Source organism: Pelophylax lessonae, assembly GCF_965119305.1.
Source record: "Pelophylax lessonae genome assembly, chromosome: 1".
Classification (NCBI taxonomy): domain Eukaryota; kingdom Metazoa; phylum Chordata; class Amphibia; order Anura; family Ranidae; genus Pelophylax; species Pelophylax lessonae.
The window spans coordinates 520,376,833-520,398,596 of record NC_138768.1 but is presented as its reverse complement, the minus strand read 5'-3'; the positions used below and the strand labels follow the sequence as shown (position 1 = coordinate 520,398,596).

General features: G+C 45.4%; 1 protein-coding gene across 1 annotated transcript in view; it reads left to right on the top strand.

Annotated features, from left to right (window-relative positions):
* The first annotated feature begins 747 nt into the window (after positions 1–747).
* The window catches only part of STK11 (serine/threonine kinase 11), a 90,526-nt gene continuing 69,509 nt past the window's right edge, over positions 748–21,764 (top strand). The window contains exon 1 of the mRNA XM_082248165.1: positions 748–1,542. Coding sequence (XP_082104291.1) covers positions 1,262–1,542 — 281 coding nt within the window. The 5' untranslated portion in view covers positions 748–1,261. The remainder of the gene's footprint in view (positions 1,543–21,764) is intronic.

Here is a 21,764-nt window from a genome sequence, read left to right as displayed (position 1 = left end):
GCAAGCAAAGTGCCACAGTTTACAGACTACTGCTCTACAGTGTGTACTGTCATTTCTGTCTGCTACTGCATCCCTCTGCTATCAGCATGAAGCAATTTGTGACAGGTTTTCCTGACACCAAGAGAAAAAAAGGTAACAGAGGAGGGACCTCCAGCTGATTGACAGCCTGAGCTCTGTTCCTGTGTGGAGAGGGTGTATCTCTTCCCTCCAATCAGCTCTAAGAGCTCTCTTCACTGAGCTCTGCACAGTGTAACTTTAGCTCTCTGACGACCTTCTAAATTCAGCACTTTGAATGAACATAGAGAAGACTGCAGATAGACAGGTACATCCTATGTAGGAGGATTTGTTCCATCTCTATGTATTATTACCTGAGGATAGTTCCTTCACTGAGTACAACCTCTTTAAGCTTTAAAGCCGATTGGCTAACACGCACAGCTACTTCTGCCACTGCCTGCTCCGCTATTAGTGAATCCCCCCTCCCCCAAGTGAACTTCTTTCTGTAACCTCCAACACATCCCCTCACTATCAGCTCCTAGCTCCGCCCCTGCCGCATACTACCCACAATACACGCTGTCCCAGCGGCAAATCCGCTTTGCTCCGCCCCCATTTCTGTCAGAAGGACCCCTGCAGGGCTGTCCGCTTTCCTGATAATTCACATCCGTTCCAGCCGCAACGACATTTTCGATAACAGCTCACAGCATAGAGGCCAACGACAAATTTTAACGACCTGTGAGGTCACATAACAACATTTCCGATCGGGCACATCGCGGACAGCGGAATGCGTTGCGGCTTGTTACAGCTCGCCTGGCGCGCGTGCGCGAATAGCTGAGCCCCCCGCACATGCTCTATTTACATCGAGTGCTGCGCCTGCGCGGTGGCCCATGACAGTTTAGAAACCGGGACACAGCCGGGATAACATATTTGCGGGATCGGTCGTTAAAAATTGCTCGTGTCCCGGGAAATGCTGCGAATCCGGGACAGTGGGTCACTATGCGGTTGGACTAGGGGACAGGTGGCACTGTCATCGCCGGGAAGAAGTGACAGGTTCGTCCACTGTTTTATTTAGGCTCGTGGGCTGCAGTGACATCACAAGCTGAATCTCCAGTGGGCTGAAGATGCGGGTACTCTGACTTTGGGGTGTCTTGTGAGTATTTTGGGACGTAGCAAGCCTGGGCTGGGGGACCCCCTGAGCTGCTTTCTCAGGGTGTGACATCTTTTTGCTGTGACACTACTGAAGAGGTCAGGCTTGTGCCAACTCATTATGGATGAGGGGGAGTGTAAAGAAATGGAGTTTCTGGAAGACTTGTCTGTGGGGATGGACACGTTTATTCACCGCATTGACTCCACCGAGGTGATCTACCAACCGCGACGGAAACGTGCAAAGTTGGTAGGGAAGTACCTTATGGGGGATCTGCTGGGAGAGGGATCCTACGGCAAGGTAAAAGAGATGCTGGACTCCGATACGCTGTGTCGCCGTGCTGTGAAAATTCTCAAGAAGAAAAAACTGCGAAGGATCCCCAACGGAGAGGCAAATGTTAAGAAGTGAGTGTTTGCCAAAAGAGCTAATTGTTTTCTTTGCCTTCCCCCGACACATCAGCCTGTCAAAGTAGATGTGAACGCTAACCAAATTCTATTTTGAACCCCTTACCACCCACCCTGGCATTCTTTTAAAAAGTTCTGAACACCTGGCGGTTGGGAAGGATTGGCAGTCATGTGACTACTGTGAGTGGTCACATGATCAGCAGCGGGTCCTGCCTGGTCCAAGAGATGTCCTTGACGGCAAGTTGGCTGTGCTGGGAGCTCTCAGTGAGCATGCTGTGGGCACAGATGCATCGGCCACCCAGCTATGCGTATCTGAGTGTTATGCTGGCCATACACTATACGAAAGATTGGCCCAGTGGTCACATGATCAGCAGCAGGTCCTGCCTGCTACTGAGTGTCTGGTCCAAGAGATGTCCTTGACAGCAAGTTGGCTGTGCTGGGAGCGCTCAGTGAGCATGCTGTGGGCACAGATGCATCGGCCACCCAGCAATGCGTATGTGAGTCTTATGCTGGCCATACACTATACGAAAGATTGGCCGAGTGGTCACATGATCAGCAGCGGGTCCTGCCTGCCACTGACCGTCTGGTCCAAGAGATGTCCTTGACAGTTTAATGTGGAGAAGTGTAAGGTTTTGCACTTGGGGACTAAAAACATAAAAGCACAATACACGTTAGGAGGGGAACCCTTGGGGGAATCAAAAATGGAGAAGGATCTGGGAGTCTTGGTTGATGATAGATTAGGCAATAGCATGCAATGTCAAGCGGCAGCTGCCAAAGCCAGCAGATTATTAGCATGCATATAGAAAGGGATGTATTCCAGAGATAAGACTATAATCCTTCTACTTTATAAAACTCTGGTCCGACCGCATCTGGAGTATTCTGTCCAGTTCTGGTCGCCAGTCCTCAGGAGGGATGTGCTGGAGCTGGAGAGGATCCAGAGAAGGGCAACTAAACTGATTAGGGGATTGGAGGACCTTAATTATGAAGAGCGTCTGCAATCGCTCGATTTATTCTCCCTGGAGAAGAGACGCCTGAGGGGGGACATGATGGCAATTTATAAATATCTTAATGGGGATCTCAGCATAGAAAAAAAGCTGTTCAGTCAAAGGGATTGCATGAGGAGAAGAGGGCATACCATGCGATTAGAGGAGAAGCGTTTTAACCGCAGGCAACGTGGGGGGTTCTTTACTGTTAGGGCTACAAGATTGTGGAATTCTCTACCACAAGAGGTGGTTTCTGTGGGAAGTATGGTGGCTTTCAAAAGACTCCTAGACTTACATCTCAAGGATCAGAACATTCAGGGCTATGTGAGATGATTACAGCCACACACACCTACACAGGTTGAACTGGATGGACTATTGTCTTTATTCAACCTCACCTACTATGTAACTATATGACAGCAAGTTGGCTGTGCTGGGAGCGCTCAGTGAGCATGCTGTGGGCACAGATGCCTCGCCACCCAGCAATGCGTATGTGAGTGTTCTGCTGGCCATAAACTATACGAAAGATCGGCCGAGTGGTCACATAATCAGCAGCAGGTCCTGCCTGCCACTGAGCGTCTGGTCCAAGAGATGTCATTGACAGCAAGTTGGCTGTGCTGGGAAGTGCTCAGTGAGCATGCTGTCGGCACAGATGCATCGACAACCCAGCAATGCATATGTGAGTGTTATGCTGGCCATACACTATACGAAAGATTGGCCCAGTGGTCACATGATCAGAAGCAGGTCCTGCCTGCCACTGAGCATCTGGTCCAAGAGATGTCTTTGACAGCAAGTTGGCTGTGCTGGGAGCGCTCAGTGAGCATGCTGTGGGCACAGATGCCTGGCCACCCAGCAATGCATATGTGAGTGTTATGCTGGCCATACACTATACCAAAGATCGGCCGAAATTTGGTCATTTGGATAGTTCATTTGTTTCTTGGCCAGTGTTTAGGCACAAATCGGTTGTGACGTTTTTCTGCCGAAAAACAAACCATAAATTGAAAGGTTATTGAAGGGGTCTCCAAACTATGGCCCTCCAGTTGTTCAGGAACTACAATTCCCATCATGCCTAGTCATGTCTGTGAATGTCAGAGTTTTACAATGCCTCATGGGACGTGTAGTTCTGCAACAGCTGGAGGGCCGTAATTTTGAGATCCTCGGGTTAATGTGTTTCTTGTCAAAACTGTTTGCACTAGATATGTGAAAAAAAACAAACAAAAAATTGATTACTTTATGTCCATTTAACAATTTATCGGTTTCTACATGATGGCACGATCGTTTTCTATCACAGCTGAGTTTTCATTTTTCGAAAAGGAGTTTGAATGATTTTTTGTATAGTGTATGGCCAGCATTAAGCCCACCCAGCGTGTATGTGTTAGGCCCCTTTCGCATGACTGGTTTGATGCAGCTGCTGAAATAACCGGGTTATGTGATCAGCAGCTCAGCCTATTTTAATTTAAAGGAGAAGTAGAACCAAAACTTCAGCCCGCTGTCTGCTAAAAAGGAGTCACAGGAGTGCAGAATGAATTGCACTCCTGTGATCCACAGGAGAAGTACAGACAAACAAGTTTTGGTTGTACTTCTCCTGTGGATCACAGGAGTGCAGTTCATTAGGCATTCCTGTTACCCATTTTCAGCGGGCAGAAGCTGATGTCACAGAGCTGGTCCAGGCTTGGGAAAGATTGTGACCATATGGTTGGAATCTGCCTGGACGGGCACACAGTTTAGCCTCTCAGCGAGCTGCTGAGAGCCTGAGCTGGCTGCTCCCACCCCCTCCACAGTCCATCGCTCCAGTAAACGATGGAGGGGTAGAGCATAGAGCTGCTGACTAACAAGTCACCAGCTTTGTGCTCAGGCAGTTCTAAGAACTGAGTGATCCATGGAGTTTGATCGCTTGGTTCCATACTTCTTTTATTAGCAGCATGACAGCACTGCTGCTGTTCACATATAGCCACACACAGAGCAGTTAAAGTGATTAAATCTAATTTTTTTTTTTTTCCTATAAAAATAACAAACATGTTATACTTACCTGTTCTGTTGCAGTGGATTTGCACAGAGCCACCCAGATCCTCCTCTCCTCGGGATCTTCTTCTGTGATCCTGGCACCTCCCTCCTGTTCAGTGCCCACACAGCAAACAGCTTGCTATGGGGGCAGCCGAGCGGAGTTGCAGCTCCCTGTGTCCATTCAGACAGGGAGCTCTGACCCCCAACCTGGCCCTGCCCCCTCTCTCCCCTAATTGGCTAGCTCACTCTGATTGACGGCAGCGGCAGCCAATGGCACCGCTGCTGTCTCAGCCAATCAGGAGGGAGAATATCGGACGACTGAGACACTCGTGGACAGAGAGGCACCTCAGGTAAGTGTAAGGGGGGGGGGCTGCTGCACACAGAAGGCTTTTTATTTTGATGCATATAATGCATTAAAATAAAAAAAAAAAAAAAAACTCTTCTGCCTTTACAACTCCTTTAACTGCAGGCTCAGACATCTGTCCTTATCCGAAGCTAACCACTCTGTGTTCGGCTATATGCGAACAGCTGCTGCTGCGGTCAGCCTCTTGTTAGTTCAAATGGGCTGAGCTGCCACTGGTGATCACATAACTCCGTCATTCCAGCAGCAAGAATCCACAGGCAAAGGGCCCTTACATAGGTGGCAACAAGTTAAAGTGGTTGTAAACTCTTACATATACCCAGTGAAGTGACTGGCCTTGGGTGATACAGAGATTAAACAAATTCTCCTACATAAATTGTATCTGTTTATCTACAACTTTCATTCCCCTACTTTTTTCAAAGTGTAGAATTTACACAGGATCTCTCAGCTCTGAAAAACTGGGGGGAAGGCTGAAGTTACATCTATGAGGAGAGCTCTGAGAGCTGATTGGAGGGAAGGGACACACCCCTCTTCACACAGCACACAGGAACTGAGCGGAATCTGTCAATCTGCTGGAGCTCCCTCCCCTGTCACCATTTTTTTTCTTGGTGTCAGGAAAACTTGTCAGAAGTGACTCATGCTGATAGAGGAACAATTACAAACTTTAGAGGGATATGCTTTCTTCAGATTTCATGTGTGAGGTTTACAATCTCATTAAAGCGGAACTAAACCTATGGTTTAATGGTTTACCAAAACTGTTACATTCAAGGCATGTCGTGACTGATAGCTGTCATGCTTGTTCTCTCAACTGAACTATCAAACCATCAAAAGGCTGGTGACAAATTAATCATATGTCCATGGCAAATGTACATCAGAGGCGAATATGCCAGCTTCCTTGTATGTGAAGGAGAGGAGGGTTTAGTTCTGCTTTAAAGAAAAAAATACTTGGTTTTCTGTGTGTGTTTTTTTTTTTTCTTACCTTTTTTTTTTTTTTTATCTTCTTTATTTTTTATTTTTTTTTTTAATATCTTTTTTTGCATCGTGCAGCCACTTCCTGTCTGCATGCATGCTCTCTCAGGGCGGCTTTCCTGATGGTGACAACAGTGGACGATGCCTGTGTTTTGAAAGGCCAACTGTAGTCTCCATTGTAAGCCTGTGTGACAGGATCTCAATGTAGGAGGAACAGTTAGAGGACAGGGACAGAGAGCTGTCCTGAAAACGCCCTTTTATGGGCGGATTACTATGTATTCCATGAATGCAAGATGCACTAGGGGATCTTCACCCTCAAGTTTTTTTTTGTTTTTTTTTACCGCAAATAAAATTTTATTGAATGAACAATTGAAAAATTGAGCCAACAATACAGTCTCCAGCTCAGTCAAAATATAATACAACATACGGATTTAAAAGCATTACATCCGTAGAAACATAGTAAATCATAACCATTAACAGATACATGACTTGCATGAATATGCCCATAACCCCACACCCCATTACCCAAGGGTAAACCAATTCGTAATTACCCTCTACCAATGACCAGCCGGACCACAGTCCAGTCCACTGGTGCTAGACCAGGTGTTTGTTGAATTTATCATAGCAGCCTCTGTGCTGAAAAATATATTTTTCTAAATCAGAGTATCCTGCATTTGAACTAACCAGTCCTTTGAGGTTGGGGAGTCTGCAGAGATCCAATGGCAAAGTATTACCTTCCAGGCTTGAAATAATGCCCTCGCTATGGCCTGCCTGGGTGCATCCTCTTATCTGTAGGTCATTCAGTATTCCCACCCTCAAGTTTAAGGCTCCATTCACACTAATACGTCTTGTCAGGCGACTTGCTCAGCCTGACAAGTCACGCACCATCGCGGCCCATTGGGAACGGTTCTAATAGGAGCGACACAACTCGCTCCGACTTAGAAAAAGGGTCCTGTACTACTTTGGGGCGACCTGGAGCGACTTGCATAGACATTCATTTTATGAAGTCCGTGCAAGTCGTGCTGAAGTCGCGCTGCACGCAACTTCACAGGTCTCCCCGAAGTCGGATCCGCCGTAGTGTGAACGGGGTCTAAGTTGCTTTCTTCCCCACCCCTTTCTTTTCAAATTGTGAGTGAGCCCACTCCCTTGGCTGAGAATAACCCTACTCATGAATGGTGTTAGGATGCTTTATTGTTGGCATGACACAGGACTGATTGTAGCGCTCACCTTTTCTTCCCAGACAAGGTTTTTTTCTGGATGCCCAAAAACAATAGGAAAGGGGATGCATCAGAACAAAATAACTTTACCCCAGTCCTCGGCAATCCAATCCCTGTGCCGTTTGCAGAATATCAGTCTATCACTGATGTTTTTCCTGGAGAGAAGTGGCTTCTTTGCTGCCCTTCTTGACACCAGGCCATCCTCCAAACGTCCCGCAGCTGAATCCACTGTAGGAGACCGTCGTCTTGTCACTTGCTGGACTTTCTTGGGCACCCTGAAGCTTCTTGATTATCCAATAAATGGTTGATTTAGGTGCAATATTAGTAGCAGCAATATCCTTACCTGTGAATCCCTTTTTGTGCAATGATGGCTGCACGTGTTTCCTTGCAGGTAGCCATGGTTAACAGAGGGAGAACAATGATTTCAAGCACCACCCTTCTTGTAAGGCCTCATGCACACTGGACATTTTTGCAGCTGCTGTTTTTGGCGTCAGATGTTTTTTTCTGCAGCCAGTAAACTCCTCAGCATGTTATCCTACGTGTCCATGCACACATAGGCTGTTAGCAGCAGCTTTTGGTAGGGGTGTTTTCTGGCTGGAAAAAAACCCCCAGAATTAGTGGGTTTTAGGAGGTGTTTTTCAGCTGTAAAAACTCTCTAAGGGCTCTTTCACACGGTCCGCCTCCTTAGGCGGATCCGTGCTGCTCAGCAGGGGATCGTAAACCCAGATCCCCGCTGAGCAGGAAGGTAACATCTCCCTCTCCGCTCTGTGTGCTGAGAGGGAGATGTCAGAGCCCCTGTCCGCTCTCATCCGATCCGATCCCCTGGACGGATGGAAAATAGGGTTTCCATCCGTCCGGATTTTACGGACAGGATCGGATGCGGATGGCAGCTGGTGTCAGCGGACATGTCTCCGCTGACATCCGCTGCCCTATAGGGATGCATGGGGGATCCGATCAGATCCTCCTAAAAAAACTGACAGGCGGATCTGATCGGAGCGCTCGTGTGAAAGGGGCCTAACTGAAAAATGCGGCTATTTGGCATTTATCTACGTTTTTGAGCCATAGGCTTTTGTGGGAGTATAGTTTAGCTAAGTCAAAACGCTGAAAAATGCTACTGCAAAAAAGCTAAAAAACTGCTATAGCTTTCTACTGGCGTTTTTTGATAACGTCGTCCAGTGTGCATGAGGCCTAAGGGCTCTTTCACAGAGGCGGACCGTTGAGATCCACCTGTCCATTTTTTTTTTGGAGGATCTGAACGGTCCCCCCATGCATCCCTATGGGGCATCTGATGTCAGCGGAGAAATGTCCAATCTGTCAAATCTGGATGGACGGAAACCCTATTCTCCATCTATCCAGCAGATCGGATCGGATTAGAACGGACCGACGGTCCGTTCCCATCCGATTTCCCCCATAAAGATGCATGAGGAACTGACAGCTGTGTCTACGCACACAGCGCGGAGACACAGCTGTCATCCTGCTCAGCGGGGGATTGGCGGATCGATCCCCCGCTGAGAAAAACGGACTCCGTCCGGGTCGAGTGTGTGAAAGGGGCCTAAAGCTTCCAGTTTGTTCTAATTTAATCATAATTTCAGAGTGATTTCCAGCCTTGTGTTCGTCAACACTGACACCTGTCGAGAGAATTACTGACCTATCATGTATTCCTGTTGTGGCAGGGCTGAAATGCAGTGGAATTTTTTTTTTTTTTTTCCTTTTAGATTCAGTTTATTTTCATGGCAAAGAGGGACTTTGCAAATAATTGCAATTCATCTGATCACTTTTCATAGCATTCTGGAGTATATGCAAATTGCCATCATAAAAACGGAGGGAGCAGACTTTGTGAAAATGAATATTTGTGTCATTCTCAACTTTTGGCCAGGGCTGTATACAGGGACTACAAGCAACTTTATAAATGTACCATCTTACCATTGCATTTTTTCCATGTTGCCTGAGAGCTGTGATCCCAGGCCTATCCTATTGTAAACATTTTTGTGCATTATGCCTGTCAACACAGTATGTCATGGAAACATGACTGCAACTGAGATCAAGGGAGGCATTAGATCTCTCTTGTTGTGTATTCTGATTTCCACAGTTGAGTGGCTAGAATAATATGGGTTTGAAGGATTTGGGGGCTTAGTTGTCCTCATGCAGGAAGACTAATACTGTACTTGCACGTGTACCTAAATATTTGCTAGCAGAAAGGGGATTGCTTTTTTTTTTTTTTTTTTTTTTGCAGAGGAGACCTACAACCAAAAACTACATACTAGCAACTGCTACCTACTAGTAGAAGGCCTTAGAAGCCTTGCTTCTGTCAGAATTCTACCCTCCAACGCTCTCAAGTGCAGGTCTTTGGTGCCGGTTTCCATACACAAGCACCAGAATTTAAACGGAGGCGGATTAACAGTAAGGTTGCTTCCTTCAAATCTTTTTTTCCCAACAAGACAGTGTACATCCAAGTCTCTGCCTGAAAGACGCTCAACGCATTTCACTCAGTTGAGTTTGGTCGTAGACTTAGAGATTACCCCCCCTTCCTTTTTGGTGAGATGCAATATTGGGGCGGGGTCCTTCAGGCAGAGGCTGTAATATAAACTGTCCTAATGAAAAAAAGCTCTGAAGGAAGTGTCGGGGGTCATCTGCAGATTGACGGTTGCCATCTACTTAACTGCCTGAGATAAACAGTTGACTGACAAGCAACTGTCACACTTCAAACGACCTCGGAGTAACTGCCTCGGTATTCATTCACTAACGGTAGTGGTTTAAGGGCAATAAAACCCCATGGTCAAACCGTGCTTTTGCTGCCCCCCGCCCCCCCCCCCACTACTCCCCTTTAGCTAGAGACGTACACATGCTGTGGCAGGAAATAATACCTTTTGTCCTTTTCAAGTGAATGGGGCTACTCTGCAAGCACCTCTCAACCATTCTAGTGCAGCGATTAAGGGAATATGACGCCTCGCCGCCTGTAAAATGCTCTCTGAAGAGCGACCCGAGTGTGGATCATTATTTAGAGAGCAAAGTATTTGTGAATGAGCCCTATAAGTGTAAATCTGGGGAGTCCCCCCTCCAACCTAGCTTAATTACCTGATGATGTCTGTCATTTTCCAAATTTTTAACAGACCAGGCTGTCCAGCAAAAGTGGCAGAGGGTTGAGACCAACTATTTATAACTGCCAAGGGGGACTTGCAATGGTGAGCATTATTCATCTATGTAAAACCTTTATCCCAAAAGAGAAAAAAATTCTGCTGTAACTGCTTAAAGTGGTAGTAAAGGTATGCATTCTTTGCATGAAGATAAAAAAACTTCAGTGTGTAGCAGCCCCTCTTATACTTACTTACCTGAGCCCATCTTGATCCAGCGATGTTGTACGAGAGACTCAGCTGTCCGGGACTCTCCCTCCTGGCTGAGAGACAGCGGGTGTCATTGGCTTCCGCTGCTGTCCATCAAAGTCGGTGAGCCAGTGAGGGGAGAGAGGGGGCAAGGCCAGAGTTTTCTGGACACACAGAGCTGAGGTGCAGCTCGGTTCAGGTGCCCCCATAGCAAGCTGCCTGCTGGGGGGACACTCAGTAGGAGTAAGGGGCCAGGAGCACTGAAGAGGGACCTGCGAAGAGGAGAATCTGGGCTGCTTTATGCAAAACCACTACACAGAGCAGGTAAGTATACCGGGTTTGTTATTTCCATACAAAAAAAAAAGACTTTAGCATCACTTACCATATATTAGCTGGAATTGGGCTTTAAATTGTTAGTCAAGGCCATCTAAATCTACTAGTCCATCCAACAGCAGCCTCTCCACTGATTGGCAATGCTGCTGTCAAAGGGTGGCATTGTTGCACCTCCATAGATGCAGTGGAGGAGTGAATGTAGCCACTCAGGTGTGTTATTGGGCGATCAACAGATGAAGACAGATGTGTTATTGGGTGATTAACAGATGAAAATAAATAAATGCCTGAAAACAGGAAACTAATGCAGCTACCACATTCAGTGACATTGTGGTGAGATACAATATGTTACATTTTTGTTTTTGAGCTTGGTTACGGTCTAGGCTGTATTCACACAGTATAGTGAGTAAGCATTGTCACCTTAGGACAGATGGGGGTTGATTTATTAAAACTGGATAGTGCAAAATCTGGTGCTGCTCTGCATAGAACCAATCAGCTTCCAGATTTTATTGTCAAAGCTTAAAGTGATACTAAAGTCTTTTTTTTTCGGTTAAAAATAACAAACATGTTACACCGCATTCACACTGAAGCGGCACGACTTCGGGGGCAACCTGTGAAGTCGCGTGCAGCGCGACTTCGGCACGACTTGCACGGACTTCACAGAATGAATGTCTAGGCAAGTCGCTCCAGGTCCCCCCAAAGTAGTACAGGAACCTTTTTCTAAGTCGGAGCGAATTGTGTTGCTCCTATTAGAACGGTTACTGTACCACACAACGGACCGCGGCGGTCGTCGACCTGACAAGTCGTATTAGTGTGAATGGAGACTTATACTTGCCTCCTCTGTGCAGTTGGTTTTGCACAGAGCACCCCCAAATCCTCCACTTCTTGTCTCCCTCTTCGATGCTCCTGGCCCCTCCCTCCTGTTGAGTGCCCCCACAGCAAGCAGCTTGCTATGGGGGCACCTGAACCACAGCTCCCTGTGTCCATTCAGACACGGAGCCGCGGCCCGCTCCACCCCCTTTCTCTCCTCATTGGCTCACTGACTTTGACAGCAGCGGAAGCCAAAAAAGAGGTGGGAGGGGGATGCACTAGAAGGCATTGAAACGCAGAAGTTGGGGTGTGATCCGGCTCTTCGGTTTTTGTTTATGGGTTTAGATACACTTAAAGTGATCCTAAAGTCGAAGTCACCCCAAACATGAGTCCATTTTTTTTTTTTTTCCAACCAACAGGTTCAACAACAAAAAAAGAGCAGTTTCCCCCATCCACACATTTGAAGTGGATCGGGAAAACCTCCCCGCTGTGCCAATGTATTTTGGTGGCAGGGAGACTTCCCCCGCCGTCAGAGCTGCAGGCTATAGCCTGCTATGTGGATCAGCATATTCTGACTGAGGGGCAAAATCTGACAGGGTGGAGGAATTCAGTCGGTAGTTAGTGACTGTACAACCACAGTGCCCATACATGGATCAAATCCATGGTATCTATGGAGGAAGCCATGGTTGCCACACAGGTTGGAATTCAAACCTGTCTTCCCATGTTTATCCCCATTACATGATGGATTGATGTGACTAGTAGTTTACAGAGAGAAGAACATATCATTGCTGTTTTTTTTAGCTCACAGGAAGTGACAAAGAAAAAAAAAAGGAAAAATATTCAGCCACCACAGGACTGGGTATTCTCTACCTTTTCTCAATATACTGTGCTGTGTACAGGGTAGTCTGTGGGGTGTGCTTGGCATTCCCAGTGTACATGGATTGGCACAAAATAATTTTCTGATTGCATGAACTGGGAAGCCAGGCCCACCTTCCATCTTTCCTCCCCTTCAATAGCTCTCAGTAACCTGGCTGCCAGAGACGTATTTTTTTTTTTTTTTTTCAGTCACCAAGACGACTGGGAATTCTCGTCCAGCCTTGAAGTAGGTACAGCAATAATCAATGTGGCAGCTGCTTTTATTTTCTTAGTGGTTGTAAATCCTTACATATACCCAGTGAAGGGACTATCTTCAGGTGACACACAGAGATGAAACAAATCCTCCTATATGAGTTGTACCGGTTTATTTGCAGTCTTCGCTACATCCATTCAAAGTGCTGAATAAGCTTTTCCGAGAGTTCAGAAATATAGGGGGCAGAGAGCTGAAGTTGGTACTCTACAGCACTTCGTAAGAAGAGCTCTGAGAGCTGATTGGAGGTAAGAGGCCACTTCCCCTTCACAGTATACAGGAACAGAGCTGGGGCTGTCAAACTGTTGGTCATCCTTCCCGTCACCTTTTATTCTCTTGTTAACAGGAAAAGATTGTCCAAAGTGGTTCATGCCGCAAAGCAGCAGACAGAAATTACACTTAAAGAGGAAGTAAACCCTCCTCGGACACTTTTTTACCTATAGGTGATCCTATGATAAGGCTTACCTATAGGTACTGTAAATATCTCCTAAACATGTACAGTTTAGGAGATATTTACCTTACATGCAGCCAGTGACGTCACTGGCGCATGTGCTCTGAACGAACGGCACCAGAGTCCCGTGCCGTGACCGTCTGCTCCTGCGCGCATGCGCGGGAGTGACGTCACCGCGGCTCCGGCCAATCGGATGGCCGGATGCCGCGATCCCGGAAGACGGGCAACTGGACATGTCGCCCGTCATACAGGTAAGCGGGCGGCACGGCGGGGGCTCGTTCTAAGGTAAGTATTTAGTAATGAGCTAGTATGCGATGCATACTAGCTCATTATGTGTTTCTCTTTCAGGTTGCGACAAAAAAAAGTAAAAATCTATGGGTTTACAACCTCTTTACTGCTCTTAATTGAGACAAGTGCACACTATAGAGGGATATGCTTTGTTCATATTTCATGTCTGAGGTTTACAACTTTAGGGCTAAGTACATTTTCTGCAACGACAGAGACATACCCACTGATCCTGTGAAAAGCCTTGTGTCCTAATAACATTTTTAGGACTGAACTGAAATCTGAAATTATGCTACCAGCTTTTGAAGGTATGTTTCATGAACTTCAAGATAACATCCCTCTATGTGATGGATATGAGGAGAGGGGAAGGTGTTTGTTGCCCAAATTAGGTGAGACTGGTAAACTGCTATATATATACACACACACAGCTGTGCTCATAAGTTTACATACCCTGGCAGAATTTATGATTTCTTGGCCATTTTTTTCAGAGCATATGAATAACACAAAAACTTTTCTGTTTTAGTGTTAGTGTTTTGCTGAAGCCATTTATTATCAGTCAACTGTGTTTTACTCTTTTTAAATCCTAATGACAAAAGAAACTACCCAAATGACCCTGATCAAATGTTTACATACCCTGGTGATTTTGGCCTGATAACATGAACACAAGTTGACACAAAGGGGTTTGAATGGCTATTAAAGGTAACCATCCTCACCTGTGATCTGTTTGCTTGTAATTAGTATGAGTATAAAAGGTGAATGAGTTTCTGGACTCCTGACAGACCCTTGCATCTTTCATCCAGTGCTGCACTGACGTTTCTGGATTCTGAGTCATTGGGAAAGCCAAATAATTGTCAAAGGATCTGCGGGAAAAGGTAGTTGAACTGTATAAAACAGGAAAGGGATATAAAAAGATATCCAAGGAACTGAGAATGTCAATCAGCAGTGTTCAAACTCTAAATAGGTGGAAAATGAGGGGTTCTGTTGAAACCAATCCACTGTCAGGTAGACTAACTAAAATTTCAGCCACAACTGCCAGGAAAATTGTGTTCGGGATGCTAATAAAAACCCACAAATAACTTCAGGTGAAATACAGGACTCTTTGAAAACATGTGGTGTAGCTGTTTCAAGATATACGAAAAGGAGTCACTTGAAGAAAGATGGGCTGCATGGTCGAGTCGCCAGAAGAAAGCCATTACTAAGCAAATGCCACAAAGTATCCCACTTACAATACACCAAACAGCACAGTTGAGCCTCATACCTTCTGGCACAAAGTCATTCTTGAGTGATGAAACCAAAATTGAGCTTTTTGGCCACAACCATAAACGTTAGATTTGGAGAGGAGTCAACAAAGCCTATGATAAAAGGTATACCATTCCTTCTGCGAAACACAGAGGTGGATCGCTGATGTTCTGGGGATGTGTGAGCTACAAAAGGCACAAGAAATTTGGTCAGAATTTATGGCAAGATGAATGCAGTATGTTATCAAAAAATACTGGAGGGAAATGTGTATCAGCCCGGAAGCTGTGCATGAGACGTGCTTGGACATTCCAACATGACAATGATCCTAAACACAAGGCCAAGTTGACCTGTGATTGGCTACAGCAGAATAAAGTAAAGATTCTGGTGTGGCCATCTTATTAAAACAATAACACAAGAAGGGCGCACCGACCTTGTGCATTACCACTAAAAAGTTTATTAAAATCAAAAATGGGTAGCCTACAATATACTCACAAACCTAGGATATGTACAAGCGTGTAGAAAATGGGAACCGTTTGCCTCCAGAACACTTCTCTACTGCTGGATAGCGTGATGGCGTCCACAAAACCTGGTATGGCTTACGCGTTTCGCATTATTATTTTTACAGTGGTTTTTTTTGGATAACCTTGGTCCTGAGGGGGCAGCAAGACCACCATATCTGTGCCTAAAAACCACCTAGAACATTCACCAACCTGCATACCACTTGAGCACAGGAGAGATAGTGTTTTTTGGAATTTGTGGCCATCTTAGTCTTCTGACCTCAATATCAATGAGCCACTCTGGGGAGATCTCAAACGTGCAGTTAATGCAAGACAGCCCAAGAACTTGCAGGAATTGGAGGCTTTTTGCCAGGAAGAATGGGCAGATTTACCATCTGAGAAGATAAAGAGCCTCATTCACAAATACCACAAAAGACTTCAAGCTGTCATTGATGTTAAAGGGGGCAATACACGGTATTAAGAACTGGGGTATGTAAACTTTTGATCAGGGTCATTTGGGTAGTTTCTGTTGTCATTATGATTTAAAAAGAACACAGTTGATTGATCATAAATGGCTCAAGCCAAACTATAACCATGCGTGAAAGAAAAGTTTTTGCGTTCTCATTCATTTTCTCTGAAAAATGGCCAAGAAATCATAAATTCTGGCAGGGCATGAACACTTATAAGCATTACAGTATGTGTGTGTGTTATTTGTGTATATGTATATACAGTGCCTTGCGAAAGTATTCGGCCCCCTTGAACTTTGCGACCTTTTGCCACATTTCAGGCTTCAAACATAAAGATATAAAACTGTATAATTTTTTGTGAAGAATCAACAACAAGTGGGACACAATCATGAAGTGGAACAAAATTTATTGGCTAATTCAAACTTTTTTAACAAATAAAAAAACTGAAAAATTGGGCGTGCAAAATTATTCAGTCCCCTTAAGTTAATACTTTGTAGCGCCACCTTTTGCTGCGACTACAGCTGTAGTCGCTTGGGATATGTCTCTATCAGTTTTGCATATTGAGAGATTGAAATTTTTGCGCATTCCTCCTTGCAAAACAGCTCGAGCTCAGTGAGGTTGGATGGAGAGCGTTTGTGAACAGCAGTTTTCAGTTCTTTCCACAGATTCTCAATTGGATTCAGGTCTGGACTTTGACTTGGCCATTCTAACACCTGGATATGTTTATTTGTGAACCGTTCCATTGTAGATTTTGCTTTGTTTTGGATCATTGTCTTGTTGGAAGACAAATCTCTGTCCCAGTCTCAGGTCTTTTGCAGACTCCATCAGGTTTTCTTCCAGAATGGTCCTGTATTTGGCTCCATCCATCTTCCCATCAATTTTAACCATCTTCCCTGTCCCTGCTGAAGAAAAGCAGGCCCAAACCATGATGCTGCCACCACCATGTTTGACAGTGGGGATGGTGTGTTCAGGGTGATGAGCTGTGCTGCTTTTACGCCAAACATAACATTTTGCATTGTTGCCAAAAAGTTTGATTTTGGTTTCATCTGACCAGAGCACCTTCTTCCACATGTTTGGTGTGTCTCCCAGGTGGCTTGTGGCAAACTTTAAACAACACTTTTTATGGATATCTTTAAGAAATGGCTTTCTTCTTGCCACTCTTCCATAAAGGCCAGATTTGTGCAGTATGCAACATTGTTGTCCTATGGACAGAGTCTCCCACCTCAGCTGTAGATCTCTGCAGTTCATCCAGAGTGACCATGGGCCTCTTGGCTGCATCTCTGATCAGTCTTCTCCTTTGTATGAGCTGAAAGTTTAGAGGGACGGCCAGGTCTTTGTACATTTGCAGTGGTCTGATACTCCTTCCACTTCAATATTATCGCTTGCACAGTATATGTATATTTTGTGTGTATGTGTGTGTGTGTGTGTGTGTGTGTATATATATATATATATATATATATATATATATATATATATATATATATATATATAAATATTGTATACACAGCCCTCAAATTTTCCACTCGCATTTTGCGAGTGGAAAATTATGTTGGGCGAGCTCTGGGGAAGAGAGGAGAGGAAAGCCGGATAATGTCAGAGCGGCGGATCATTCCGCTGTAACAGCTTTAGTTGTAATTGTCGGGAGCTCGCCGACATACACAGTCCCGCCTCCTAGCCCGGCTTCTTTGATAGACCGAACACCTGGCCAACCAGGACGTGCAACGTCAATCAAACAAGCCGGGCTAGGAGGCGGGACTGTGTATGTCGGCGAGCGCCCGACAATTACAAGCTGTTACAGCGGGATGATCCGGCGCTCTGACATTATGCGGCCAGCAGTACTGATGGAGGGGGTAAGCCGATCATCTCATGTTAAGTCCAGAGCCGGTACAAGGGGTGGGTGGGAGGAAGGGATGGATGGACGGCTGCCCTGGGCGTCTGTAGTATGGGAGGTGGAGGGTGCCTGTCAATAGCAGTCCTCAGATCGGAACTTCTTTTCACCTTAAATAGAGCGGAGGTGGAGCGGAGAAGACCATTCCTAAACCTTTGCACGGACAGCTGGCGGGAGAGATGTGGCTGCAGAAGGGGAAGAAGATTGCAGCTCAGGAAGGACACTGAATGTCGGATCCGGACTATACAGAGTTTGTTATCCCCTGTCCTCCGAGTCAAAGCAAGCAATGTGGAAAGGGGGCGGGTAACAAACTCTGTATAGTCCCATCTGACATCCAGTGTCATTCCTGAGCCGCAATCTTCTTCCCCTTCTGCTTCTGCAGCCGCATCTCTCCCGCCAGCTGTCCGTGCTGTCCGTGCAAAGCTTTAAGAATAGGAATAGGCTTCTCTTAGGCTCCTCCTCCGCTCCTCCTCCACTCTGACATATGAAGAGAAGGAGCCTCAGAAGAGGAGAATCAGAGGGATGTGCCGCGCTGTATCTGAGGTCTGCCTGCTGGAGGAAAGGGAGAACTGCACTGGGGGCACAAATCTTATCCTGTCACCTCCCAAATTCCCATATCAGCACAATCCCCCCTCCCCCTCCTAGCCCATTCCCCCCTATGTCAGCACAGCCCCCCCTCCCATATTGATCCCACCTAGAAGTAATCATCTTCTCCCCACCCCTCCTAGTACAAATTCCCCCCCCCCCCCCCCCAGGACAATCCCCCAAAAAGTATTTGTACTGGGAGGGGTGGGGAGAAGATGATTACTTCTAGGTGGGATTGATATGGGGGGGGGGGGGGAATTTGAGAGGTGACAATATAAGATTTCTTCTAGCAGGGGAATTGGGGGGGAGGGTGCTAGGAGGAGTGATTCGTGCTGGGGGAGGGGGTGAGGATTTGTGCCAGGAGTGGGGATTTGGGTATCGTCCTTGAAGAGATTATTGGAATGATGGGGTGGGGGGATGGATTTGTGCCAAAACAGGAAGTCTTGGGGCTGTTAAAATGGGATATTCGGGGGGGGGGGGGTTGTGCCAGTAAGAATAATGGGGGTTTTTTGTGCTAGGGGAAAATTCTGATGGGGGGGGGGGGGGATTTGACGGGTAGGATTTGTTCTAGGAGGTGAAATTTGGGGGGGGGGTACTAGGAGGGTGATTTGGGGGGTTCCAGACCCTTGATGGGCACTGATTAGGCTGCACTGATGGGCACTGAAAACGTTGTTGTTAATAATTATTTTTGTAACTTCTGCATTAATGCAAAAACATTTAACAGTGTAATTTTATGAGATAATTTATGAGGGCGTGTTTAGGGGCGGGGTAGGGTAGGAGTTGGGTGGGGCAACTGGTGGCGAGTAACCCTTCAGGCCTGGCTAGTAGCTCAGGACTTTAAATTTTGAGCCCTGTATGTATGTGTGTATATATATATATATGTGTGTGTGTGTTTGTGTATGTATGTGTATATATATATATATGTATATGTAATGTGACAAGAGTGAGTACACCCCTCACATTTTTGTAAATCTTTTATTATATCTTTTCATGTGACAACACTGAAGAAATGACACTTTGCTATAATGTAAAGTAGTGAGTGTAAGCTTGTATAACAGTGTACATTTGCTGTCTCCTCAAAATAACAACACACAGCCATTAATGTCTAAACCACTGGCAACAAAAGTGAGTACACCCCAAAGTGAAAATGTCAAAATTGGGCCCACAGTGTCAATATTTTGTGTCCACCATTATTTTCCCAGTCTTAGTCCATAGGGTTCAATATTGAGTTGGCCCACCCTTTGAATCTATAACAGCTATAACTCTTCTGGGAAGGCTGTCCACAAGATTTAGGAGTGTGTCTATGGGAATATTTAACCATTCTTCCAGAAGCGTATTAGTGAGGTCAGGCACTGATGTTGGACAAAAAGGCCTGGCTCACAGTCTCCACTCGAATTCATCCCAAAGTTGTTCTGTCGGGTTGAGGTCAGGACTCTGTGCAGACCAGTCAAGTTTTTCCACCCCAAACCATGTCATTGTGGACCTTGCTTTGTGCGCTGGTGTGCAGTCATGTTAGTCAACAGGAAGGGGCCATCCCTATACTGTTCCCATAAATGTTTTGGTATGCTGGCACCTTAAGAGTTCTCTTCACTGCAACGAAGGGGCCAACCCCAACCCCTGAAAAACCACCCCACACCACTATACCCCCCCCCCCCCAAATACTTTGGATTTGGACCAGTGCACAAAGCAAGTTCAATAAAGACATGGATGAGCGAGCTTGAAGTGGAGGTGGGTGTCAGAAATATGAACGCAAGTTTTACTCGCTAAGGGGTGAACCTCTGGGTAAATCTAAGAAAACGACCCATGGGGTCCTAGTAGACAACAGACTTAGCAATGGCATGCAATGTCAAGCTGCTGTAGGCAAAGCGAACAGAATATTGGCATGTATAAAAAAAGGGGATTCACTCCAGAGATAAAGCGATTATTCTCCCACTTAACAAGACTCTGGTCCGACCACATCTTAAATGCCATCCAGTTCTGGACACCAGTCCTCAGAAAGGATGTGCTGGAACTGTAGAGAGTCCAGAGAAGGGCAACAAAGATAATAAGGGTAATGGAGGATATCGGCTATGAAGACAGACTACAAGCATTGAACTTATTCTCTCTGGAGAAGAGACGCTTGAGGGGGGATATGATATCAATGTACAAATACTGTACTGGTGATGACCCTAGCATAAGGAACAAACTTTTCAGAGAAAGGGAATTCAAAAAGACACGGGGCCACTCACTAAAACTAGAAGAAAAGCGGTTTAACCTTAAACTGTTCAAGGGGTTCTTTACTGTCAGAGTGGTAAGGATGCAGAATTCACTTCCACAAGCAGTGGTATCAGCAGGGAGCATTGATAGTTTTTTTTTAAACTATTAGATGGGCACCTTAAAGACCACAACATACAGGGGTATACAATGTATGGTTAACAGCAAACACACGCACACAGCACAGGTTAAACTGGATGGACTGATGTCTCTTTTCAACCTCACTAACTATGTAACTTGACTGGCCTGCACAGAATCCTGACCTCAACCCTATAAAACACCTTTGGGTGTTCATGTGCGTGTAAAGGCAGGTGTCCCGATACTTTAGACATTAGTGTGTGTGTGTGTGTTTTATATAGATAAAGGGTAAAAAAAAGTATTGAACACTGGTTTCCACCATCTTTCTAGGTAAGTATATTTCTAAAGGTGCTATTGATATGAAATTTTTACCACATGTATATTCCATACATACAAAGAAAACAAATCCGTTCAAAAAATTAAGTTGTGTGTAATAAAATGCAATGACACAGGGAAAAGGTATTGAACACGCTAACTGAAGTTTATTTTAATACTTCATACAGAATCCTTTGTTGGTAATGACCTCTTCAAGACACCTGTATGGAGAAAAATAGTCACATGCATTGCTCAGCTGTGCTTTTGGCCAAGATTCTTCAACTCTTGAACTCTGATCTTTAGTCCTTTCCATAGGTTTTCTATTAGATTTAAGTCAGGTGATTGGCTGGGCCATTCTAGCAGCTTTATTTTCTTTATTTGAAACCAATTGAGAGTTTCCTTGGCTTTGTGTTTGGGATCATTGTCTTCCTGAAGTGTCCACCCTCTCATTTTCATCATCCTGGTAGATGGCGGCAGATTTTTTATCAAGATTGTCATGGTACATTTTTCATTTATCCTTTCTTCAATGACCTAAAGTTTGGCAGTTTTGTATGCTGAAAAAGAGCCCCACACAAAGATGTTCGCACCTCCAAACTTCACTGTTGTTATGGTGTTTTTGGGGTGATGTGCAGTGCCATTTGACCTGCAAATGTGTGTATTGTGGCATCCAAGGAGTTCAATTTTGGTCTCATCTGACCAGACTATTTTCTCCCAGTATTTCACAGGCTTGTCTAAATGTTGTACAGCAACTTTAAATGAGCTTCAACATGCTTTGTCCTCAGAAGTTGAGTCTTGGGTGGTGAGCGTGCATACAGGCCATGGCAGTTGTGTACATTACTTATTATTTTCTTTGAAACAATTGTACCTGCTAATTCAGGTCTTTCTCAAGCTCTCCACAAGTGATTATTGGCTCTGGGAAAACTCTTTTGATAATTATGTTCACTCCCCTGTCAGAAATCTTGTCAGGAGCACCTGGTCGTGGCTGATTTTATGGTGAAATGATGTTCTTTATGGCTTATGGTCCCAACCGTTCTCACTGGAACATTC